We start from the raw sequence: 25834 nt of genomic DNA, 5'->3' as shown, positions 1-25834 counted from the left end.
CTAATGTGTTTTATTTTACGTTTGATTTTAAGGGTCTGTCTTTTGTTAATTTAATTTTGTGTTATAATGATGTGAAATAGTTTCTTGGCTTTAAGATCAAATGTATGAAATAAGATACATTCAGAAAAGTGTAGTTTCCATTCCTGATTTATTCTGTTCCTTTCCTCTCCCTATAGGCAACATTGTTTAAAATATCAATTGTTTTCATTTCCATTATTCTTAAAATTTAAGCAATATGTATTACGTATGCGTGTATGTAGTGTGTGTATTTATACAATATGCACTTCTCTCCATTTTGCTTTTTTCACTTAATAATATATCTGGAGATCATTCCACAGCGGTATATTGAGTCCTTCTTTAATACTTTTGACCACTGACAGTAGCAGCACTTTATAACTTCGTGGCACAATTTTATTCAAACAGTCCGCTATTAAGGAATCTGGGGAATAACTTCTTGTATCGTACTAACATAAATCGTGCTACAGTAAGTGCTCATGCTCATCTTTTAATATTTTTACCACATCTTTGGGACAGTCTTACAATGGGATTCCTGGTTCAGAGGCACCTATAAAATCCTGCCAGATATTAAGTTACTCTTTTTGCTTCCCGCTGTGCAGATGGAGGAACAGTCAGACAGTAGCCCAAGGTCCCTTTACCAGTTACTTTTATGGCTGGGAGTTGAACTTGGTGTAACTATCTGCTGACTCTCTAGGTCATGGAGAAAGGAGTTCTAAGGTAGGAGAGAAAAGCCCAGAATTTTGCATCTGGACAGACATTCACTGAAACACATACGCTCATCTTTCCAGCTCGCGGGACACTAGTTGTTCTTCCTCTGACCTCTCATAGTCTCTGCTGGGCCCCTCCACTCTAATCCAAAACTCAGGAACCAGCCTCGCGCGCATGCGCACACGCTGCTTTCCTTCAGAGGAATTTGGCGCTACTGCAGAGGCGGGACCAGGTTGTGACGTCAAAACAGCGCGCCCTTCCCAGGCGTCCTCGCAAGGTCGCTCTGAGGAGCGGGAGCGCGCGGGACAAGACCCTGTTTCGGGGGCGCGCTGCGTCCCTTTGCTTTACTACCCGCGGCGACATGACGGGGTACACGCCGGATGAAAAACTGCGGCTCCAGCAGTTGCGAGAGCTGAGGCGGCGATGGCTGAAGGACCAGGAGCTGAGCCCCCGGGAGCCTGTCCTACCTCCCCAGAGGATGTGGCCTATGGAGGCATTCTGGAATAAGTTTTTGCAGGATAGGGCCCCTTGGAAGAATGTGGTGAGTTACGGACCTCCCCGTCCCTCTAAGCATAGCCCGCAGCGGCCACACGGAGGACTGACACTGTTCTGAGCCAGCGAGTCCCGGTAGTTCCCCGAGGGAGAACCGGGTGTGAAGTCTCAGGTTTATCCAGGTTGCTCGCTCCTCTAGAGGTTTGGGCAGGGAGCACGTATATAGCCTTGGGAGAATCGCACCCTTCGGCTGTCAAGTGTAGTGAGGAGGCGGCGAATCAGGTTTTTATAGGACGCTGCACGTGTGGTTCTTTGGACGGTAGAAATCTCTCGGAATGACAGCCAAGGATTCACGGACATGAAGGTTCTGCGATTTTAGTATTTGAGCGTACTTGTCTGCCTTTTAAAGTTGAGGTTATAGAGACAAACACTGTACCCAACTACCAGAAGGCACAATGACCCCCGGGCTGGTAGTACAGCCATATATGATTGTACAAAGGCAAGGTCTTGTTGGTACGTTTAGTGAGTCATATTTGCAAGCCCCCTTTCTAAACCACAATTATGTACTTCTAACACACCGTTTATTGTTGTTATATTCCTGGACTTCGCTAGGCAGAAAATTACTCATTTAAAGAATGGTCTTTATTTTCAGGATGCTTGGGTATTTTCTTGAAGTCTTGTTAAGTCATATCAATGTGATATTTTTAGAAGTCTTTAAAATATTATGTCGGAATTACTTTCAGTTAGGTGCAGCACTGGCTAAATAATAGTAATAATGCTTGTAAGCAACATTGGGTGCTTGCTATGTGTGTGCCTAGCAGTCTGCTGAGGGTTTTTTTGCTTTTGATTGTTTTTACATATGTTCCCTTTTTTCTTTACTCCTATCGGATAGAAACTGTTCCTAATCCTCTTTTTAATATGAGGAAACTGAGGCCTACAAAAATTCAATGATTTACCCGTGGTCACAGAGCTAATTGAAGGAGTTGTTGAAATCCACATGTATCTACCATCTTACTTTACTACAAAGTTTAGTGCAACAGAATTGGTGTAAATTTTTCTGAGAAAGTGATATATTTATAGTGGTAAAATTAAACTGTTTAATTCATACCTTCGCAGTATTCCATATTGATTTTAGCAGTCACTAGTTGAAAGGTGATATCTCACCCATCAGCCAGAGATTTAAGAAAGTAAATAATCATTTGTTGAATTCCATCTCTGCTTACTTTGAGTGGATCATTTCTTCTATAGTTATAAGTGTTATAATACTTAGACTCTAGATTGTCCTTTCCTTGAAAGGATAGGTGTGTTTCAGTCAAACTGGCTGCCGTCAAATAATTGAGTTCAGGTCTCTTTTGTCTTTGTTTTACAACGGTATGTCAGAAGGCATCTCACAGTGAGTTTGGAATACCCCTATCTCAGTATGTAAAATGTTCTTTTTCCAGCACTGGTGTACTCAAGGTTGTTTGCCTTTCTCCTAGAATAATGCAAGTAATATTGGTTGTCAGTACTAAAATTGATAGATTAGAGAGATGACTTTACTTGAAAAATTCTGTAGGTTGATAACTCGGACTAAATCCATTAAACTTATTCTTTCATTATTTATGCCCTGATTTATCTTTAACAAGTTTATAATGTTTTTAGAAATCTTTAAAAAACAAATCTATAAATGTCTTATTATAGTCTTGTAAAATGCTATTTGTCTTAAGCCTTATTTGCTCTGGACTCTGTTCATAATCCTATAGCAGGCCTACATTTAGTAAAAATATTTGAGTAAGATTAGCAGCAGACTGTAATAAAATATGCCCCAGTTAGAGATTTGTATAATAGTCATGACATTGTTATAGCAATTTTTGTTTTTGTTTTATTTTTTTAACCACAAACATAAAATGAGATATGTGTTTATTTTGTATATGTTTTTTTCTCCTCAGATCTATAAGGTATACAGGACCAGTATCTTTGCTGTTACTTGTGTACTTATACCCACCTGGATTGTTCATTATTATGTCAAATATCATGTGTCTGTAAGTATGTTTTAAGCATGTGCTTTTCAGAATCTATTTTTAATATTATGCAAAACAGACTCCTATGTGGGTATGCTGTACTCCCTATTCATATAGTGGAAATAATCTGCCACTTAATAGCTGATTTTGAAGTACTTTGAATCCTTTTAATTAAAAGGTTTAATGAAGATTATAAGTAATTAAGTATGGTTTTTCAAAAAAAAAATTAGTCTTTAGCCGGGCACAGTGATAAAAGCCTATAATCCCAGCAACTCTGGAGGCTGAAGCAGAATCACAAGTCCAAGGCCAGCTGGGGCAATTTAGTAAGACCTCATCTCAAAATAAAAAGGCTGGGTGTATGCTTAGTGGTAGAAATCCTCTGGGTTCAATCCCCAGTATGATGGGGTATGTGTGGGGGTTATTCTTTAGAGTAGTCTACAACTTAAAAATCCATTTCCTGGTAGAAATAGTGTTTAAATGATTAGAATGTGACTGACCTAATGATACTAGTGTATACTGAGAATTCTGAGCTGGAGAGGAAATAAAATAATAGAATGTTTTGAGCATAGATCTAATGTAAAATTCAAAATAGGCAAAGGTTATCTTTGTCATGATCCCGTTTTCATTTCCTTCATTTTTGTCTGATTTTTCATAATTCTCTTTCTTTAGAATCCAGGATAGCCATTAGCTTGAACTTGTTAAGTGAAAGTTCTTATGTGGACTGATTAAATGGAGCCAGTTGCCATATTTTAAAGGATAGGGATAGCACAATCAGGTGCATGGTATTGGATCAAGGCGAGATGAGGGGGGGATGTAATTTCTGGAATGGCACGGAAGGGGGAGCAACAGTGGCTGCGGTGTGTGGAATGCTGGAACACAAACATTGGGGAGGGCATTCTTGTAACTGAGTGAGGGGTTAGATCCTAAGTGGATTGTAGGGGAGAAGGCTGAGCACAGCTCTTTGGGGAGCAGCAGTGGGAATAATCTGTTGTAGGAAGTGGAACTTAGTAGAGGAAGGAGGACATCTGGAGGAAAGGTGGTATGAGACAGTGATGGAAGTGGCAACCCAGAGTAAGATGAAGAACCCAATGATTTGAGGTTATAATATTGGGGGTATGGTAATGGTAACAGTAGATTTGTTACCCCTAGGATGATTGATCAAATAAGTAAACATATTGATGATACTAGAACTCAGAATTCTCACTGTTGGAAAAAGAATTTACATATATGAAAAGAGAGAATTGGAAATATTGGTATGAACTCACCACTTTTACTATGTATTCTTAAATAGATATAGAAATAAATATTGGATATAAAGGTGTGTATGCCTGTGTGTTTTCATTTCCTAGCTCTGTCTACTGAGAAGGCCTAACTAAGGCCCCTTAGTTATTAGGATGCCTACCAACCACGTCATATTTTCTAAATGCATTTCCCAGTTGAAAAGCTGTAGAGCTTCTTGGAGAAATGGCTTGATTCCAGGGCCAGAGCAGAGAGTACAAAATGGGTCAGAAAGTAAAGAAGTGCTCAAAGAATAATAGGGATATATGAAAAAGACACTGAGTCAGGTTGAAAGGACTCTTCCTGGAACAATTTGAACATCAAAAAATAAATAATAATGGAATCATCTGAATAAATAAAATGAAAATCTGTGAGTTCATACTCATATAAATAAATTGCTTAATGGTAGAAAACAAAAACTTTTTGCAATAGATTGCTAAATAATAAATGGATGAGAAATGATAGAAAAGTCACCATTTGAGAATAATCATAGTAATATTTAATTACTATGTTAAAATTAACCTTAATCATCAAAATACTTACTTGTTATAAAGGAAAAAAGAATAACTTTGTAGTGACGAAATCCGGCAGGCAATACCATAATGTTGTCAGTAATGGGACAAACTGAAATTATGTAATTCTTGAAAGGATGTGATAGAAGAAAACAGCATGAATTTTGGGATATTTCTACCAGAAGTGCATAATCTGAATTCACTCAGGAGGAAACAACAAACCCATATTGAGGGACTCTTCTGCATATTTATTGCTTGTTTCCTTCAAAAGTGTCTAGGTCATGAGACCTTGAATATCTGGTTTCATGAATATCTTAAAAATTGTTCCAGACTGAAGAAGACTAAAGTGAGACTGCCAACTAAATGGAATTCTTGATTAATGGGCATAATCTCCTTAGTCAAAAGAACAAAGGTGACATTGGCAGTCAGAATTTTAAAGAGCCTACATAATCAGTGGAGAACAAGTCATGTAAGGGGTTTTCTGAAAAGTCCAAATAATTGTTGAAACAATAATTGAAATTGGGTGGGTTCTTTAAATCAAATAGATGAAGTGATATATTAATGTCAATTTCCTGATTTGATGGCTGTATTGTAATTATTTTAAGAATATTGCCTGTAGGAAATATATAATAGAGTTACTAACCAGTCAGGCAATTTACTATAAAGTGATTCAAGAAGCCCATTGCAGTGGCTCATGCCTGTAATCCCAGCTGCTTGGGAGTATCTCAAGTTTAAAGCCAGCCTCAGCAACAGTGAGGCACTAAGCAACTCAGTGAGACTCTATCTATAAATAAAAAATACAAAAATGGTTGGGGATGTGGCTCAATGGTTGAGTGCCCCTGAGTTCAATCCCTTGTACCCCCCAAAAAAAATGATTCAAGAAAAAATTTATTTTTGTCAATCTTGCAACTTTTCATAAGTTTAAAGTTATTTCAGAATAAAATCAAAACAAAAGTGAGGGTCTGCCTAACAAGTTATATATAATCTTGTTGAGATTTGCTTTCTCTTAGCCTGTTGAAAGAGGTGTGAAATAAATAAGGAAATCTGTTTGAGTTCTCCAAAAATCATCTCTTAACATGATTTGTTCTCTGTTGATTTTGTAGAATCTTTGATTGATGATGTCATCTTTGTTCTTTTCACTCCTTGATAAATAATATAGAGTGCTTAGTACATCCTCTTTCTTTATTGCTGAAGAAAAAAAATACAGGAGTAAATTCCTGACTTTAAATGTATATGATGTTAGACAATACATATGATTTAGGTAACAGTATGGAGGAGAAAAGTTATTCCAGGTAGAAGGAAAGACATGGAGTCAGTAATGAACATGAAAATGTTCCCAAGACTGAGAAGATGACTAGAATGGAAGGTTTCTGTTGATTTGGTAGGCTATGATCAATTCATGGGAGGTCTTAAAAAACTTGGCAGAAGAAGTTGATTTGTATGTGTTAGGCTTTGGGAAGCTCTCCATTTTTAAGTGGGAGAATGACTTGATGAATGTAAGAAAAAACATTGCTGTCTAGGGTGAATTGAAGGGAGGAAAGTCTGACATCAGGTACATCAGGTGGAGGCTGTTGCAGTTTAGTAGGTGGTAAAGTGATAGGAATCTGGTTAGTGTGAAGACAGCAGGAATGAAAAAGAAAAGTGAAGCCAGGAGACATTTTTGAAGAAAGAAACATCTGAAGTTTGGCAGCTGATTGGGTTAAGTATAAAGGCAAAGTTATGTCCTTTATGACTGTAAAATTTCTAGCCTTGGAGTTTATAAGTGGAGAATCTAGAAGAGAGTGCTTTCTGGTGATAAGAAGAAAGTTAATTTGTTTAGGATCATGTTCTGCCATAGCAATTTTTGGAGATATCCAAGTGGACATGGTCTGTTTTATGTGTTAAAATGTGAGATTATTTGGGTCTGGTAAAACCAATATAAAATCTTTATGCAACCAATAAAGGGAGATAACAATTTATATCTTCACAGGTCAGGTAATAGTTTATATTTCTATTGTTGAAGGGTTTTAAAATGTTTTTATATTTACCTATAAATCTATAGACCATTTCATATCATTATATTTCTATTTTATTTACTTTTTTACTATTTTAGCATGTAAGACCCTAGAAGAGAAAGATATTACTTTATGATTTTTTTAATATTTGTTTTTTAATTGTAGTTGAACACAATACCTTTATCTTATTTATTTATTTTTATGTAGTGCTGGGGATTGAACCCAGGGCCTCGCACGTGCAAGGCGAGCACTCTACTGCTGAGCTACAACCCTAGCCCCTTTATGATGTTTTTCTAATATCCAAAAGTGACTTTTATATACAGAAAGAACTGGTTACAGTTACTAGGAATATAATCTAATATTAAGTTAGTTTTAAATTTTAAAAATCTATTTTTTCTTAATTCTTATAAAATCCATTTTTAAAATTCTGTTAAATTCTTTATACAGCTAATAAAATAAGAACAGTCTGCTTTCTTTGTTCTCACCATCTTTGGATTAATTGGTGTTGAACTCTCCTAAAACAATTCCACTTACAAGTAAATATCAAATTCTCTTATAGGCTTTAAATGCTTTTATAGATTTTATATATTCAATTTTATTTTTAAGTATTTATAGAGTAAATTCATAACCCTAAGAGACAAAATTTTTTTTTAAATTTATGATCACAAGTCTAAATCAATTATACGTTTTAATTAGAATCCTAAACCTAATCTGTTGAATCGTTTAATAGCCACATTATCTTACACAAGCACACTCACTAATCAAAAAGATATTATATGGATTGTCCCATGTTTTCAGAACTTTTAAAAGTTGACATTTATCTATTTATACTTTGGGTTTAATTTACTTTATATATCTATAACTAAATTTAGGATTTAAAAGATCTTATCCTCTAGGAGAAGCAAATTTAACAAGCTGCGGTTACTAGGTTGATAATACAGTACATTCATATGCTTGCTTATCTGAGGCATTAACACTTTCAGGTGATTTTTTTTCTTAGCCAGTGTTAGACATTTAATTAATCGTTTTGTGCCAATAGAGGTCCCAAGGCCATTCACCTTATTCTTTCTCTTGATTTGGGTAAGCACAGGTCTGTGTCTTCAATAAGATTGTAACCAGTTTTCTTCAGCTAATTTTTTTGCTGCCTACCTGAATTCTACATCTCTCTGAAGAAATTTCAATGTCTTCTTGATTTTGGCCACAGTTCTTAAAAGATTTTAGTCTTCACATGTATTCTCTCATACTCTAGTTCCTCATGTCTTATATCCATGGCCTATGTATGCCAATGACCTTTAAATAGTCTGGTGGTGTATCTTGTACAGATGTACATGATTTGTAAGTACATTTATTCAACAGTTACTTAGCACCTCCTGTGTGCAAGGCACTGTTGTATTTATTATTAATTAATTAACAAACTTATTTATTTATTTATTATTTTGGTACTAGGGATTGAATACAGAGATGCTCAACCACTGAGCCACATTCCCAGCCCTTTTTTTATATTTATTTAGAGACAGGGCCTCCCTAAGTTGCTGAGGCTAGCTTTGAACTTGAGATCCCCGTGCCTTAGCCTCCTAAGCCTTGGGATTAGAGGCCTGTGCCACTGTGCCCAGCAAGGCACTGTTTTAAACACAGGGATACAGCGGTGAACAAAGCAGATTGCATACCTGCCCCCACTAAATGCTTATTCCCATTTTGGAGACTGGCAGTAAATACATGAACAAAGAGACATGTAATGAAAGTTACAGAAGGTGATCAAATCTCTATAATAAAAATTAAGCAGGGTAAAAGATTAGAGAATGATGGGGGAGAGAAGGAGGAGGGGGAATATAACTCAGTGATAGAGTGCTTTCCTAGCATGCATGAGGCCTAGGTTCAATCCCCAGTACAAACAACAACAAAAAAACAGGGGCCAGTGTTTTAATTTGAGAAAGTGATATTTGAAAAGAAATAAATGAAATGAGGTCATGAGCCAAGCAGATATGTAGGAGAACATTTCAGGTAGAGTAAGCAATAAGTATAAGGCTCTGAGGCATAAGCAGGCTTGACTGATTTAATAGCTAGGGAGCCACGGAGGCTACAGTACAGTGAGGGAGGGAGATGAGTGGTAAGAGATCAGACAGGTAGCCAAGGGCTGGGTCATGTCGAGTCTCAGAGATCACAGAAATGACTTTGAATTTTTCTCTAAGAATTATGAAACTTTGAGCAGAGATATGGTACATCTTAAAAGTGTCACTCTGCTCTGCCTGCATTGTAGAGGATACAGAGTAGAAGCAGAAAGGTTAGTAGGTGCTATTGAAATAGTTCAGGTGAAAAAAATAATAGAAGTTTGATCAGGGTGGTATTACTAGAAATGATGAGAAGCAATTGGATATAAGGTACATTATCAAGGTAAACCAAAAGGATTTGCTGAGGGGTCAAGTCTGTTGGCCTTTGGAATGAGAAGTGTCATTTACTAAGATAGGGAACATGGGGTGGGACAGTTTGGCGATGGGGAAGTTAATGGTTGGGACTGGTTGAATTTGAGATGCCTATTGATAGCCAAATGGAGATGTTGAATAAAAAGTTGGATGTATGTATGAGTCTAGAGTTCTATGAAAGTTTGGGGCTTAGGTTAAAGCTTTGGATAGGATTTATTTTATATTTCAAACAAACTCAACACCATAATTAACACAGTTACTTTCATTACAGAAAAAACCATATGCCATTGTTGAAAGGAAGCCCAGAATCTTCCCAGTAAGTCTCTAAACTCTTAAACTCTGAATTTTCTTTTAGTCATTATCTGTGCCCCACTTCCACTGATCATTAGACTAAAATGTTCTTTTCCTCTGTCAGTTTTAAGTGTGTGTTCTCTCTCTCTCTCTCTCTCTCTCTCTCTCTCTCTCTGTGTGTGTGTGTGTGTGTGTGTGTTAAATTAGTATGAGGTAGCAACTACAGTTGAAAATGGGAAGCGGACACACTAATTTTCAACACTCGTTTTATGACCTGATCTTCCTAAAGTGAGTTGAAGGTATCAACAGATTTTCACTGGTACTGTTTCATGTTGGATGAGGGACTTAGGGCACAAGGCTGAGCAGGCATCTGAGCACAGTGACAGTAACTGCATTTCTATTTTTTTCAAACTCTAATTTTCTTGTGGGTTTTTTTTTTTTTTTTTTTTGGCCTCATTTTCAAGGTTTGACCTGAAGCTCTCTGTGAATTTAAAATCCATTAATGTGCTTTAAATTTATGCTATTAATATGTAAGGCTTACTAATTTAAAATAAGTCATTTCAGGGGCTAGAGAATGTAGCTCAGTGGTAGAGTGCTTGCCTAGTATGTGTAATGTCCTGGATTTGATTCTCCAATACCACCAAAAAAGGGAAGAATTTTCTAAAATGAGTTAATTCAACATAAAAGACTACTCACTGGTCAGCTGGTATTTTTATTAGCTGTTGGTAAGGTTATTGTTTAGTATAGGAAAATAATTCATGTTATGTTCATGTCCATTTCTAGTCAACAGATAATGAATAAACTATCATTAACTGTAAAATCTAATCATGAAACTCAAAATTCATTGATGTATTTCATAATAAATCATTATCTATTACATCAAGGGAATTTAAGGGAAAATCACCACAATTGGCTAACTGTCCTAGTTGTAACTCTGCTTTAGAAAAGAAGAGGATTTCTTCTTTTACTTTCTTATGCATATTTGATGTGTGTTAGGGCCTATGTTGTTTCAAAATAGTAAAATATCTTGCTGCTTTCATCAGTTGGGTAAGTTATATTTATTCTTATGTTTGCTTATTTTTTATTTTGCCATTTCTATTCAAAAGGTGAGCTGTGTTCAGAAGACCACATCAATGATTCTGTAGCATTTCTTTATTTTGGGGATTTTTTTTTTCTTCCCTTTGTTGTGGTTCTTTACTGTGTCTGTACTGTTGACTCCCTAAGAATCTCCCTTTTTGAGAACCTGAAGACTGCCTATTTGTACATGTTTTAGAATAGGATAGGCAGTAGCAATCTTATAAATTTTTGGCTTAACAAGTTTATTTCTTGTCATCACAAATGAGTGTGGATCAGGCAATCCACCTGAGTCTTATAGCTCTGCCTCTGGAAAAGAGATGTCCAAGATTGTGGTAGGGGAAGAAAGCACTGGATATCTAAGGGGATGATTTTTAAAGTAAAAGTTTGGAAGTAGCTTACATTACTTCTCAAATCCTACTGGCCAGAAAGAATTCCCATTGTCCTTAGTGTCTATGTAGTTTTTAATTTAATTAATTTTTGTTTCTTTTTTGCCATTTCCCTGACTCTCATACATGGTGGAATCTTTGTCACAGTCTGTACTTGCAGTCATCAGATAGCTTTTTACTTTCTTCTCCACATATATACAGCATACTCAGTTCCTAGGGAGAAATCCCAAAGTCCTATTCCATCATGGTAGCCAGCACAAATTCATGATCTCCAGATAATTCTCAGAAGTATCTGTTAGGTTCAGATGTGATTTTTCTTGATTTGAGGATCAGTGAACCCAAAAGGCAAGTATCCCTTTCCTGCCCTAACCACACCCATTGTTCAGTGGTAGATTGTGGGTAGCACAGCAGTCACTAGGTGTGGCGGTTCCAAAATCTTAGAAGTCAGATGCTCCTCTGTGTGCTAAGTTACTTGAATAGGTACTGATTTTGTCTTCTAGATGGAACACCTTTGTTCCTTGTTTTTCCTGGTCCCTGGCTTTAACCATGGGGTTCTTTATTATCAACCTAGACCATCTGTAAATGGATATTGGGAAGCACACCCTCCTTAGCAGTTGTAGAGCCTTTAAAATATGCCTCCTGCTCGCAGGTTGAGTGCCAGAGGTGGTTTTATTTTCAAACATTCATAGGCTCTGTAGTCTGTATGTTTGGCATCTTTGGCCATGCATTTCCCTTAACATTCAGCAAGCATAGAAAAATACCTGGTAGATCTCATCTGTTTGCTTCTATATGGAGGTCATCTGAAATAGAATGGTTCAAAGGCTATTTTCACTTCACTCTGGTCTTTGCCATGGGACTGAATCTCTCTGCTTCCTAAGTTTTAATGGCATCTGTTGCTCAAAATCTGTTAACCATTACTATTTAGGAATTCCAAAGCAATTTGATTTTCTAGTACTACAAGATCCTGAATTTTTAGATTCTCTCCTTTATTTCTCCTCTCAAATCATCCACTTCTTTCCCAAGCCCATGTTTCTTAAAGTACATGCCCACGGCAGCCAGTAGTATCCAAATACATATATATATTCTTTTTTCTGAAAAGAAGTTCTCCTAGAACCTCAAGTTCATTAGGCACTTTGCTTCCAAGTTATTATAGGAGATGTTTTGCTAAGTAGTTTGCCCTTGCCTTTTGTTTCCATCTTTTTAGCTTTGAGTGCCTGTGCATTTGGCACCAAATGGCCAAACCAGTGCACTGTGGCTCGACTTTCATTATAGCAGCATTAAATGACCTCAAGGCCCCAATTTTTTGTGCTACTGTGCTAACAAATTGTAATCAAAACATATGTGGCTTAAATATAAAACTAGATTGTTTCTTCATCAGATGACAGTTCTGAGCAGCACCAGCTCAGGAAATGGCAGGGTGGGAGTGAGGAATGGGACAATTCTACTCTACTCAATCACTTGGGAACTGTCAGACTGAAAGAGAATCTGTTATCTAAAACATATACCTGAAATTGAAGCTAAGTAATTTGTTGAAAATTATACAGCTTGTTAACGAAGGGTCCAAGATTCTTCATACTTGGTTCTCACTTCAAAGCCCGTGCTCTTTGACCAGATAATGCGAATGCTAATTTTTCCATGCAAGGTCTGAACATAGACTAGAATAAAACTACCACTTCTGCAGACTTTAGATTTTTCTAATAAATGCTTCTTCATTTTCCCAGGGTGATACAATTCTGGAGACTGGAGAAGTAATTCCACCAATGAAAGAATATCCTGATCAACATCACTGATGACTACTTAAAACTTTCAAAGGTTTATGAGCCCAAGTTTGTTCCTATTGTCATATTTACTGAATATACTTCCTGGAAAAGTAACTAATAAAGTTTATTCTCAGAAAAGTATCGTCATATTTCTTATAAAACATTGTACAACTTGCAATTCTTTGAATAATTTTAACAATAAGTAAAACCCAGAAATGTCAAAAAGTAATCTGGGCCTCCACCTACTTTTTCTGGCCATTTTGACTTGAGAAACAGGATGTAGAAAAGTAGTTAGTCACTGATTTTCCCCCCTTACATAGTCTTTACTCCAGTTTTGGTGAGGGTATGCAACAGAGTAAAATATTGCAATAAGAAAATATAAAGACAAATTCCACATTTTTGTTTTAGAGATTAAAAAAAATTTGTAGTTGTAGATGGACAGCATGCTGTTTTATTTTATTTTTATGTGGTGCTAAGGATGGAACCCAGTGCCTCACATGTGCTAAAAGCAAGAGCTCTGCTACTGAGCTACAAACCCAGCCCCTAGAGTATTTTTAATTAAGAATTTTAGAAACTAGATTGAAAAACTTCTCATTCTATCTCTGTAAGGATGGCCTTAGCCTAAGCAATTCCACTTTAACTTCATTTAAAAAAAACCTAAAGTCCCACCAGGCACCAGCCTACAGAGCCCTCCAATATTGTTGTCAGGCATAGCCTGATAAAGACAAGTCAGTTTCCACAACCCTGATAAAACTAAGTCACTATCATTTGTCTTCACCCTGATAAGAGTCAATTGGATGGGAACCACCAAATTGTATGTCCTGACACTGGAATGAAAAAGTCACTAAGAAACCTGGTATCAGCCGATTGGGACTCAAAAGACGAGCAAAAGCCCCCAAATTTAGTATAAATGATGGAGCAAATGTACAAATATTCCCACATGCCAGAGAGCCTGATGAGGACTCAGACATCCCAACCCTTATCTGCCTGATCTTCTGCATGGGCCTCACTGCGCTCAAATTCTACAGCCACATCTTGACTCTGGTGAGAATGTTGACTTCTCCTTAAGACCCTCTCAACCAGATGTCAGCTTCACCCCAGGAGAAGACTTTAGAGGTTCCTGACCTGATCACTGCAGTCTGAGTGAGTGTACATCTGCTGGACTTAAGGCCTAAGGCTTGAGATTTTAAGCTTAGCATGCAGGGGGAATGTCTTTAATTAAAGTCTGTCATGATTACATATGTTTGCAGTGCTTAGAATTAACTTAGAATCGTTTGCTTTGGTTATATGTCTATTGCAGTACCCATCATTAAAGACTGTCATTTTCTTGATTAAGAATCTATAGAGTGAAATTGAATGATTTGAGTGAATAAAGCATTGAAAAAGGCAGAAGCGCATGGACATTCTTTATTTCTCCCCTCGAATGTAGATGTCGCACTCTTGCCCATCCTGAGAATCTCTGGTCTGACACTCAAAAGCTATAAGATCTATTTGAAAAATTATCCTGTTTGTGCTTATTATAAAAAACTATACAAAAATAAATCTGGGAAGTGTGGATTTTACTTTTAAATCTACATAGGTGTCAGATAAGCATGAAGAAAAGAACTGTATTGCAGAGAATTAAATCCAAAAGAACTACAAGTTTTCATTCATCCCGAAGATTTTGTCTGGGTATTCTTTCCTTAGCTGTCGTTGAGCAGCTACTGTTGAGGCATAGATGACATATCCCCAGGAGAGTAAAACGACTGCAAGCAGCAACTGAAAAAAAAAAAAAAAAGAGGAAGTAAAAGCAAAATATTTATATAAATGAGCGTAGTACTCCCGCTCCCGTCAAGTTACCACGTACCAGGTGAAAACGGGAATTATAGTAACAATCTAATAAATGGGAGTTCTAGGCGAGTACACCCAGCAGCTCTTACGTAAGAAGCGGAAGATCGTGTCCTCCAGGAAGAGGCGGAGTCGAGTTGAGGGAGTGAGACGCTCAATTCAGGAATGGGTTTTAGAGTTTCTGAGCGCTGAAGAAATAGGGGGCCTTCCTCCCGCGGGCCCAGGAAGTCAACGCTGTAGGGCCCCGCCAGTCACTGGACCTACCACTGAATAAATCCAGTCCAGGGTGCGGCGACTCACTGGCTTCATGGTAAGGAGGCGACGGTCGTAAGCGGGAATGCGCGGAAGCCTCAGGCTCTAAAGAAAACTCCGGGGCGGTGGCTGCTGGGCGGCAGCAGCCATCTTACAACCGGGCCCGAACGTCCGCCCACGCGCGTCTTGGAGCGCTTCCTAAGGGCCCAGCGGTCCTCTTCCGCCCGGAGTTGGGCTCGGTCACGTGGCCGGTGTTAGCCCGCCTTTCAGCGAGGGGGGGGTAAAATAAAGGAGAAAAATCTGTTTAAAATTGCTTTCCTGCTGCCAGAGATAGGCATGCCGCAACTGATTTCCTTTACAGATGTAGTGCAGTAGTGACTCAGAAAAATGTGCCATTGTGCGCGTTTAAAAGTTTGAGAAGTAATCCATGTTTTAATGTTACACCGGTGTCTACGCTGAAAGAATTAACGTTTCCCCTTTGTTCCACATAATATAGAAGGTCGTGTGTTGTTCTTTGACACAAACAGAAATACCACCATTTTATTTTATTTAACAGATGAGTTGCTGGCCTCTTTGTTAACTGAACCCTCTGAGATATTGAGAATGCACAAGCTTGTTGATGTAAATGGTATTTCTAAGAAATATGTGGTGTTACCAGGCATAATATACAAACTAATCAACAAGTGTTTGTTGAACGTTTGTTATGAGCTTAGAACCACATCTTGTGTGAGCTGTTAGGCCCAAAGTACCGCAGTTTGGCTCGCGAGACCGAGTCTTAAGTTCAGTTCTAGAATGTTGGGGACGGTGGCTTTTGAGGCCCGAGTGGTAGAATTTGGCAGTGGGCCGCCTTAGCTCAGGCGTTCTTTCACGGTATAGCTTAGATACCATTTTAACAGGATTTTAAGCCAGATTTGGGGGAGTAGGAAAGGGAAAAGCGGTTCTTTGAAAGAAAAACGTTGTTTGGGGAAGAGTTTGGGTAAGTATTTTTCCCCAAACCACAGATCGAGCTCTCTGAAGACTTTTAAGAATGCTGGTTGGGCTGTGGTTGTGGATCTCACTCGAATTCCGGTGTTAACTTCCTATCTGAGCTATCGGAGGTGGAACACTAGTTCCTTTATACATGGTAGAGATCATTAAGTAACTTCTCCCAGAGTTTGGTGGAGTTTGAATGTTATTTAGTTATTGTGCGTTTGGGGTAAGCTGGGAGCGAACATTTATTGTGTGACCCAGTAACCTCGAGTGATTTATCAATCGTTTGACACAGATCTGTGCCTCAGAGGGTCTTGTTGCTCAACCCAGGGGAACTGAGCCAGGGGGGAAGGGCGGTGTCTTGGGCTTAATGCGTTAAACCCCGCCCTCAGTGCCGGCGCTTGTCTACTGCGCATGCGTTACGAAAGCTGCTGCTGTGTTTTGACGCGCCAGGGGTTGGGGGAGTGGGTCTCGCTTTCTGCCCCGCCCCCAAGCTGCTTTTGGTGATGAGCATTTTACGTCACAGGGGTCGCAGCAGCCGCCAGGGTCTCCGCTGTCTCGCGAGGAGGGTGAAGCGCCCCCGCCTACTCCCGCACCGGAGGGTAGGCGGAGAAGTCGCCGGGTACGCCTTCGTGGATCTTGCCGTCACCGACCTAGCCTCCTCCGCCGTGGGGAGCTTGCTTCCAGCGCCGCAGCCGGGCCTGCGCCGGCATCTTCCGAGGTGAGCCAGATCGGGAACAATGAGGCGAGGGGGTCGGAAGTGCTGGGCGAGCTGGCGCTCCCCACTGGAGCGAGGCCCTTGCACGAGGGGTTGCAGCCTCTCTGGGCCTCAGCAGGGTAAAGGGTCCTAGCAGGCGGCTCCTGCTGCGCACCTGTGGATTGGTGCGGGTGGGCGGGTGAGGGTTGCGTTTCCAACTAGCGCTCCCGAGGGGCGCGAGCTTAGCGGTGTACTGGAAAGAGCTTGGACTCTGGGAAAAAACAAACAACCGCTGAGTCTGAATCGTGGCTTTGCCGCTGATAGGGAGTGTGACCTTGGCCAAGTCCCCAAACCGCAGAACCCGTCTGTATAATGGGAATAACTGTTTTAGTTCGTGGTGGTTATGTAATAACACATGATGCTGTGTTCCATCCTCGCCAGCGGCAGTTCTTAACCTAAGGAAACCACTATCAGGGTGACTATTGGAGTTGTCTGTGCAGTGGTACACATTCTGGGCTGGGCTTGTCTGCCTGTGATTTCATCAACAATCCAGTTAGTTGCAGCTTTCCTCATTCGCAGACTAGAAGAGAACAGTGCTGAGATGAGGTGCACAATGACTTCAGAGGAAAAATGAATAGAATTTATAGTAGGTAATATACCTAGTTATTTAAGACAAATTAGAAGCAGCTCCCCAGGACTTAAGCTAATAATGGTGAGGCTTTTTTGTTTTGGAGGGCCTTTGTTTTTATTACATGAAATCCAAACCTCTGCTGTTGGCCACAGACAACCGTGCTTATCTGGAATGAGTGGCTTTAGAGGGGAAAGGTTTCTCAAGCATTTCTTTTTTATTGCTGGAATTGAAATGAAATTTGGTAAGATGTGATCAGTAAATTGTATAATTTTGTATACCCTTTTGAAATTGGTGATAATACAGTTCAGAAAGGTGCAGAGATTTTTTTTTTTTTTTTTTAAGTAACAAGGAGTAAGACTGAGATTGTTTTTAATATTTTGGATGTCTTTCTAGTTCATCTACCTGTGAATCTTATTAAGTATATTATGGTTATTTAATTATTATAGACTGTCCTCTGAGCACTTATCAGTTACCAAAATTAACTTTTATTTTCACATAGGGGAACAGTGTTGGGTTCTTTCTGTGTATCAAGAGTTGTGCTGAGTGTTACAGGAAATATATCCCTTCACACAACCACCTTTTCAAGTGAGTTTGAAAAGGTTGCTGTTACTTTGCAATTTTAGAATTCAGAAATTAGGTTTATAATTTAGGTTTTGAGAAATAACTTCCTCCATGTCATACAAGTAAGAAGTGGTTTGATTTTCAACATTGACAAGTGCTTTAGGATTAACATTAATTATTCAAATGTAATCAGATTAGTAAGTTTTATATCCAGTGATAATTTAAGGAATGCTATAGAAGATGACTTTATAGAAAGTCTGGCTTTATAAAATATAATTTTGCAGAGCAGTTTTATTTCATTTTCATAGCACATCTATGACCTTCTTTAGATTCTAGCCTCCCAATTCTTTTTTTCGTCCATCTGTTTTCCTTAGATACCTCATGCCTGTTGATTTACCTTTAATTCCCCCAAATTATAACATAAAGAGTTCTTATCCTTGTTAGAACCAGCAAACAGATTTAAAGATTTGATAAAGGAAAGGTTTGGCTTAATCAGTTCATCCTCAAGATGAGAACTTTATTTTGGATTTGGGAGGCTCTTAAAGAAGTGGGATCAGAAGAACTGATTAATCTCCTCTATGGGGAAATTAATTTGCATTCCTAATTCATAAAGTGCTAGAGAAACCTTTACACAGGTGTTTTCTCAAACCTGCAGCCTTAAGTGTGTTTACCATTAGGTCCATCTTTACAACCTAAATCTAGAATCTCTCCTGCAAACTTCCCAGTGTCCTAGCCATACCAATTTTATGCCTTAATTTTATTTTTTAAACACCTTTGTTGAGCTATAACTTATATTCCATCATAAGCTTTGCCTATTCATGTAATTCAGTAGTTTTTAGTTTATTTAGAGTTGTGCAACTATCATCATAATCTAATTGTAGAAAGTTTTCACTATGCCAGAAAGAAACCTCATTACCAGCATTCATTCACTTTAGATTTCCCTATTCTGGACATTTCATATAAATGATATCATACCATATGTGGGTTTTTTGTGGCTGATTATTTTTTTCATTTGATATAAAAAAAAGGTTCATCCATTTTGTAACATGTATCAGTATTTCTTTTTATTGCCAAATAATCCATTTTATATATAAACCACATTTTATTATTCTAATCCAGTTGATGGACATTTTACTTTCCACCTGTGAACTATTATGACTAAGGCTGCTGTGAATATTTACATGCAAATATTTGGACATGTGTTATTTATCTTGGGTAAATATCTAGATGTGGAGTTCTTGGGTCATATATGATTTGTTTTAACAAACACTTTAACTTTCGTGATAATTTGGAAGAGGTAATTATCAGCAGATTTGAAATGATTCAAATATGACATATTTGATCTGCTTCATTTATCATAATTTCTGACAAATACCATTCCTTGTAGCTAAAGATATTCCTGTGTAGAAATACGAGAACTCTAAGTTACTCTTTTTACTTATGGTGGAGGATGTTGTTGGTCTGTCTTTAGTCATATGCTGTCAGAGTGGTTGATAGGCTTATAAAAACTAGAGAAGAAAAGACTTAAGATTTTATTTTTTAAAAAATCAAACTTTTAAAGATTTTGTTCTATTTGAATTTCAAGTTTAATATTAATGTCCAGGCTGGGGTTGTGACTCAATGGTAGAGTACTTGCCTAGTAGATGCCAGGCACTAGGTTCGATCCTCAGCACCACATAAAGAAAATAAATAACTAAAATAAAGGTATTGTGTCCAACTACAACTAAAAATTAATAAAAAATAATGTCCTTTAATTTATTCTGGGTACTATATTTTTTGGAGGGTGGAGGGTAACAAGGGATTGAACTCAGTGGCACTCAACCACTGAGCTAATTTCTCCAGCTCTTTTTTGTATTTTATTTAGAGGCAGGGTCTCATTCAGTTGCTTTAGCACCTTGCTTTTGTTTGCTGGCTTTGAATTCGGGATCCTCCTTGATCCTCCTGCCTCAGCCTCCGGAGCCACTGGGATTAAAGGCTTGCCCCACCCTCCCAGCCAGGGTAGCAGTTTTTATGTGAACAAGAAATGTTCAGTAAATACTAAAATTCTACCCTCCAAAGAAACAAATTAAGATAAAATGTATTGATTAGAAATTCACCAGCCTTTTTTTCCAAATATAATAATCCCCTTACCCAGAGGGTAAAATTAAAATATAGAGTTAATGTGAATTTCTTTGTTTTACAGAACTAGTTTTAGGTGAAACCTGGTCTTTAGTCCAGGTCATCTGATAACCCCTTCAGTTCCCTTCCTATTTTTGCCTATTCCTTCCCTCTAAGCCATACACACTATCCCTGGATCCTGCATGTTTTTATGCCCCTCCCCACAATAGGTGGATTAAAAAAGCATTATAAGTAGAAGGAGATGCTGAGAAATGTATGCAATAAAAAGTTTAGAATACAAATAATATTGAAAAGGGTTGGGGATATAGCTTAGTAGTTGAGCACTTAACTAGTATAGTGAGACCCTGGGTCCCCAGTACCACAAATAAAAAAACAAATGGACAAACGCAATTAGTATTACGTATGTATAATTGTTTTTCCAGACCTGGTAAATAATGAAAAACAGTAGGGATTTTTGTATTTCCAATCCAGAAAATAGAAGATTAGATGTATTTGAACCCTTGAAGGAACATTTATTCATTATTAATTGATTACCTTTTAAGTTATGATTCTGGGAAAACAAAGATGCCCTAAATGAGCAAATTTAATTTGAAAAACGTGGTGGAATTTTTCACTAATACAAGTGTTGTAAGGTTTTTCTTTTTTATAGTTGTTACGGGCAATGAGTTTTTATTATTTAGAAAATTGCAGTTCTGTTATTTAACTAACTTAGCATTTGGCTAGTGATGGAACTTACTATGATAGAGGAGCAGAAGAATATGAATAATAGGCCTAGGGAAACATGAAGAAATTAATATTTAATATATGCAAAATAATAAGTGCAGAATTTAGCAAAATAAGATTTATAGATAGCAAGTTCAGAATTAATGCATGTTAGATTTCAGACTGGCAAATTTATTTTGTAACTTATGAATTGATATAAACTGATGAATTTAAAGAAAACAAATCTTTAAGATCCTTATGATCCCTGTGGGCAAAGATAATAGGAAAGGGGACTGAAAACATGATTTCAAGATACTTTGTGGTGGGTTGACTTTGGGTTTAAAAAAAGGCTAAGGAAGGGTTCTTAGAAAGGAATCAGTGATTAACTGAACATAATAGTGTAGTAACAAAAGTGTCAAAATAGTAATGATAGTATAATAACTGCAGCTGATGTTTACTTAGCAGTTACTATGAGCCAGGCACTGCCCTTGAGTGTTTTTAATATTTATTTCACTTAATCCTTACTAAAAGATTGTTTCAGTGAATCTTTCACTGAAAATCATAGAATTAGTTTAAATAGATAAATTTTATTTAAATTAGCTCACTAAAGCTGTCTTTAAAAAGTACATATACAGTATTACCACAAGTAAAATAAATGGGTAGTATGTAATGTTAGGGGCATGTGTATATGAAAGCCATAAAACTGTGCATAAAAATGAAATAAGCTTAAGGCTGTGGTGGTTTTGCTTTTATTTTCCAGAGAGAAGGGTAAGAGGGGAAGGGATGTTTTAAAACATGTTAGTTGTTAAATCTGAATAGTAGATACATGAGCACTTGTTATATTTTCTCTTGTACTTTTCGTACATGTCAACTATTTCTCAAATTATTTTTTAAAAGAATAATAAAATGTTACATAGTATTTTTGAGCACTTATTATGTACCAGGTCCCCTTTCTGATGGCCTTTTACATCTTTACAAACCCATTAGGCAAATTTCTGTTGTCACTGACCTACAGATGATATGAAAGCATAGAGATAGTAACACTTGATAGTATGCCATAGGATTCAATTCTGGAAATCTGCCTTTTCAGGGCTTGTGCTTTAAGCACTATATTATTATGCTACAATGCCTCCTTATAGTAAAATAAAAATAAGCCGCTCAAGTGTTTTCATGAAGTATGTTCCAAGGTTTTTATTTTGTTTTTGTTCAGATTTTGTAGTCATTACTCTTTATCTGGTTACTGATATATTTCTTTCCCTTTTACAGATAATGGCATCAGCTGCTAAAGAATTTAAAATGGACAACTTTTCACCTAAAGCTGGCACTAGCAAATTGCAACAGACAGTACCAGCTGATGCATCTCCTGATTCTAAGTGTCCTATATGCTTGGATAGATTTGATAATGTGTCTTACTTAGATCGCTGCTTACACAAGTTCTGTTTTCGCTGTGTTCAGGAGTGGTCAAAAAACAAAGCTGAATGTCCACTATGTAAACAGCCCTTTGATTCTATTTTTCATTCTGTGAGGGCAGAAGATGACTTCAAGGAGTATGTCCTAAGACCTTCATATAATGGTTCTTTTGCCACCCCTGAAGTTCGACGATTTCGCTACCGTACAACAATGACAAGGGAAAGAAATGCTTCTGTTTATTCACCTAGTAGTACCATGAATAGAAGAACAACTACTCCACCAGATAGTGGAGTGCTGTTTGAAGGGTTAGGCATTTCATCAAGATCTAGAGGTGTTGAAATTCCTCAACTTATGAGACAGATTTCATTAAGGCAATCTACTGCAGATGAAAGGCCTTTGCGGAAAATTCAAGAACAAGATATTATTAATTTTAGACGAACTCTCTATCGCGCTGGTGCTCGAGTTAGAAATATAGAAGATGGTGGCCGCTATAGGGATATTTCAGCTGAATTTTTCCGTAGGAATCCAGCTTGTCTTCACAGGTTAGTCCCTTGGTTAAAACGTGAACTTACAGTTCTTTTTGGAGCTCATGGATCTTTAGTCAATATTGTCCAGCACATCATCATGAGTAATGTTACTCGCTATGACTTGGAGAGTCAGGCATTTGTGTCTGATTTAAGACCATTTTTACTTAATCGAACTGAGCATTTTATACATGAGTTTATCAGTTTTGCTCGATCTCCTTTTAACATGGCAGCTTTTGACCAACATGCTAATTATGATTGCCCTGCTCCATCATATGAAGAAGGTAGCCATTCTGATTCTTCAGTCATAACAATATCTCCAGATGAGACTGAGACCCAAGAGCTGGATATTAATGTAGCCACTGTTAGTCAGGCACCTTGGGATGATGAAACTCCAGGACCATCTTACTCAAGCTCAGAGCAGGTACATGTTGCCATGTCTTCCCTTTTAAATACTTCTGACAGTTCAGATGAAGAACTTGTCACAGAAGGAGCCACGTCTCAGATACAAGGAGTACAAACCAATGAAGACCTAAATAATGACAGTGATTCTTCTTCAGATAATTGTGTCATTGTTGGGTTTGTTAAACCACTAGCTGAGAGGACGCCAGAACTTGTTGAACTGTCCTCAGATTCTGAGGAGTTAGGCTCTTATGAGAAAATAGAAACAGGGAAGACACAAGAACAAGAGCACTCTTACAGTACTGGTGATAGTGATGTTAGTAGATGTTCATCTCCACGCTCTATTCTTGGAAAAGATGAGCAAATGAATAAAGGTCATTGTGATTCTGGTACAAGAATCAAATCAAGGAAGGAAGAGAAACGATCTACATCATTGTCATCTCCTAGAGACCTGAGCTCATCTATGAGAGGAGACAGAGTATATTCCCCGTATAACCATAGACACAGAAAGAGGGGAAGATCCAGAAGTTCGGATTCTCGTTCCCAGAGTAGAAGTGGGCACGATCAGAGGAATCATAGAAGGCATCATGGGAAGAAAAGAATGAAGAGCAAACGATCCAGAAGCAGGGAGAGTAGCAGACCTAGAGGAAGAAGAGACAAAAAGAGATCAAGAACTAGAGATAGCAGTTGGTCAAGAAGAAGCCAAACTCTTTCTCTAAGTAGTGAAAGCACAAGCAGATCAAGATCTCGTAGCAGTGATCATGGCAAAAGAAGATCACGGAGCAGAAATAGAGATCGCTATTATTTAAGAAATAATTATGGAAGCAGATATAAGTGGGAGTATACATATTACAGTAGAAACAAGGACAGGGACGGTTATGAATCGTCTTACAGAAGGAGGACTCTGTCCAGAGCCCATTATTCTAGACAATCTTCAAGTCCAGAATTTAGAATTCAGTCCTTTTCTGAAAGAACAAATGCTAGGAAAAAGAATAATCACAGTGAAAGGAAGTATTATTATTATGAAAGGCACAGATCGAGGAGCCTTTCTAGTAATAGGTCAAGGACTGCATCTACAGGGCCTGACCGGGTGAGAAACGAAAAGCCTGGAGGGAAACGAAAATACAAAACACGGCATTTGGAGGGTACTAATGAAGTTGCTCAACCATCTCGTGACTTTGCTTCTAAAGTAAAGGACAGTCATTACCAAAAATCTACATCAAAATTGGATGGAAATTACAAAAATGAGAGTGATAGCTTTTCAGACAGCCGATCATCAGAGAGAGAAACAAAACCTAAGAAAAGAAAAAGAAGAACCCGGAGCTTAAGTGTAGAGATAGTCTATGAAGGGAAAGCTACCGATACAACTAAACATCATAAAAAGAAAAAGAAGAAACATAAGAAGAAGCATAGGAAACATCATGGCGATAATATTTCACGTTCCCCAGTTGTTATTACTATTGACAGTGATAGTGATAAAGATTCTGAAGTGCAGGCAGATATGGAAGAATGTGACAATAATTGTCCTCAAGACCCTTTACAAAATGAGTTTTTGACTCCTTCCTTGGAACCACTTGAAACTAAAGACGTAGTCACAATAGAAGATGAATTTGGTGTCCTGGACAAGGAGTGTGATATCACCACACTTACCAACAACTTGAATAATGCCAATAAGACTGTGGACAATATTCCGCCCCAGCCAACTTCAGTTGAACAAACTCTTGATGTAAGAGAAGAGAGCACCTTTGCCTCCGATTTGGAAAACCAGCCCAGTAGTGTTGTATCTATTCAAACTGAGCCATCAAGGCAATTGCCATCTCCACGGACATCATTAATGTCATTGTCTCTCCATAGAGATTGATGTCTTAAAACTGCCAAAGCATCTCATTGAGGATTTTGATGGTATAGAAAGGAACATTGTTATCTATTACAGTCTATTTAAAGATGACTTTTGGTGAAAACTCTTCCCCTTTAAAATATTTTAAGTGATTTTTTTTTGTGTGTGTTAATTTGTAAAAATCATTATTTGTTCAAAAAGTATGTATGTCCCACCCTCAGAGATAAGCACTTTTAAGTAAAGAAAATGATATTGCTAGTGGTTTATTTAAAACTTTGGATCCTTTTTAAATAAAGTGTAAATTTTAGAAATTATTTCATAAAGCCATATGGTATTGACATATTTTTAAGGTAGTCAATGAGTATTTTTGAATTTTTTTTTTTTGAAAGTTATTCTGGAAATGTGTTATAAGCTAGGAGAGTCCCTTTGGACAGTCTTTATTTTTCCTCTTAAAATTTGTATGATTCAAAACATTTCTTCAGGCTGAATTGAAGCATTTTAATCTACAGTTTATCTTGACTTCTGCCAAAAGGAAAATTTAGTATCCTTTATATACTTGTTTATCTGGACTGCCAGTAAAACGTGTATTCAACAAAAGAAAATAAAATAGTAACATTTAAAACAAGAATTCAGGAGTTTTCCTATGCAATAGTAAAATATATGTGTGTGTGTATATATTATTGGAGTCAAATTGGTGAAAATAGATGATCAGCATTTATAGATGTCTCAGTTTCAATGAGTATTTTAGTTACTTAATCTGATTTTGAGTATCTTGCTTTCCGTCTTCAGCAGAATGCATTTTTGGAGGATTTAGCTTATTAGAGAAACAAAAAAAGCTTTTAACCAAACTTTGTGTTATTTTTTTTATCTTGTTTTAGAGAAGATAAAACTGCTCTACATCTAGCCTAATGTAAGATTGCTAGAGAACAGTAGAACTTGAATTAAATCTAAATTGAGCCTTCAATTTG

At 37.6% G+C, this 25834-nt stretch overlaps 3 protein-coding genes across 4 annotated transcripts; 2 read left to right on the top strand and 1 right to left on the bottom strand.

The window, feature by feature from the left end:
- Positions 1-968: 968 nt before the first annotated feature.
- On the top strand, positions 969-13074 carry Ndufb6 (NADH:ubiquinone oxidoreductase subunit B6). The gene is made up of 4 exons (XM_027931132.2): positions 969-1267; positions 3147-3239; positions 9694-9738; positions 12898-13074. Exons 1-4 carry the CDS (start codon positions 1088-1090, stop codon positions 12964-12966), a joined length of 387 nt encoding a protein of 128 aa, XP_027786933.1. The 5' UTR covers positions 969-1087; the 3' UTR covers positions 12967-13074.
- A 1255-nt stretch (positions 13075-14329) lies between these two features.
- Smim27 (small integral membrane protein 27) lies at positions 14330-15195 on the bottom strand. Its single transcript, XM_027930980.2, has 2 exons — positions 15028-15195; positions 14330-14694 (listed from the first exon to the last, which is right to left on the bottom strand). The coding sequence occupies exons 1-2, from the start codon at positions 15070-15072 to the stop codon at positions 14572-14574; spliced, it is 168 nt and encodes a 55-aa protein (XP_027786781.1). The 5' UTR covers positions 15073-15195; the 3' UTR covers positions 14330-14571.
- On the top strand, positions 14904-25494 carry Topors (TOP1 binding arginine/serine rich protein, E3 ubiquitin ligase). 2 transcript variants are annotated; one of them, XM_071600686.1, is made up of 3 exons: positions 14904-15073; positions 16511-16705; positions 21960-25494. In XM_071600686.1, exons 1-3 carry the CDS (start codon positions 15071-15073, stop codon positions 24888-24890), a joined length of 3129 nt encoding a protein of 1042 aa, XP_071456787.1. In that variant the 5' UTR covers positions 14904-15070; the 3' UTR covers positions 24891-25494. The 2 variants fall into 2 exon arrangements, with proteins under 2 accessions (XP_071456787.1, XP_071456788.1); XM_071600687.1 differs by lacking the exon at positions 16511-16705.
- The last annotated feature ends 340 nt before the right edge of the window (positions 25495-25834 follow it).

This window comes from Marmota flaviventris, chromosome 13 (genome assembly GCF_047511675.1).
Source record: "Marmota flaviventris isolate mMarFla1 chromosome 13, mMarFla1.hap1, whole genome shotgun sequence".
Taxonomy (NCBI): domain Eukaryota; kingdom Metazoa; phylum Chordata; class Mammalia; order Rodentia; family Sciuridae; genus Marmota; species Marmota flaviventris.
The sequence above is the reverse complement of the archived record's forward strand: the minus strand, read 5'-3'. Positions and strand labels throughout refer to the sequence as shown.

What these genes read in the sequence shown, in the direction of transcription:
- Ndufb6 (XM_027931132.2), top strand. Translation starts at nt 1,088, where the DNA reads ATGACGGGGTACACGCCGGATGAAAAACTGCGGCTCCAGCAGTTGCGA. An exon ending in ATGTCAAATATCATGTGTCT is followed by an intron (nt 3,240 to 9,693) that starts GTAAGTATGTTT and finishes CTTTCATTACAG; the next exon opens with AAAAAACCATATGCCATTGT. An exon ending in GGAAGCCCAGAATCTTCCCA is followed by an intron (nt 9,739 to 12,897) that starts GTAAGTCTCTAA and finishes TCATTTTCCCAG; the next exon opens with GGTGATACAATTCTGGAGAC.
- Topors (XM_071600686.1), top strand. An exon ending in CTGCGCCGGCATCTTCCGAG is followed by an intron (nt 16,706 to 21,959) that starts GTGAGCCAGATC and finishes TCCCTTTTACAG; the next exon opens with ATAATGGCATCAGCTGCTAA.
- Smim27 (XM_027930980.2), bottom strand. Translation starts at nt 15,072, where the DNA reads ATGAAGCCAGTGAGTCGCCGCACCCTGGACTGGATTTATTCAGTG. An exon ending in TGGACTGGATTTATTCAGTG is followed by an intron (nt 14,695 to 15,027) that starts GTAGGTCCAGTG and finishes TTTTTTTTTCAG; the next exon opens with TTGCTGCTTGCAGTCGTTTT.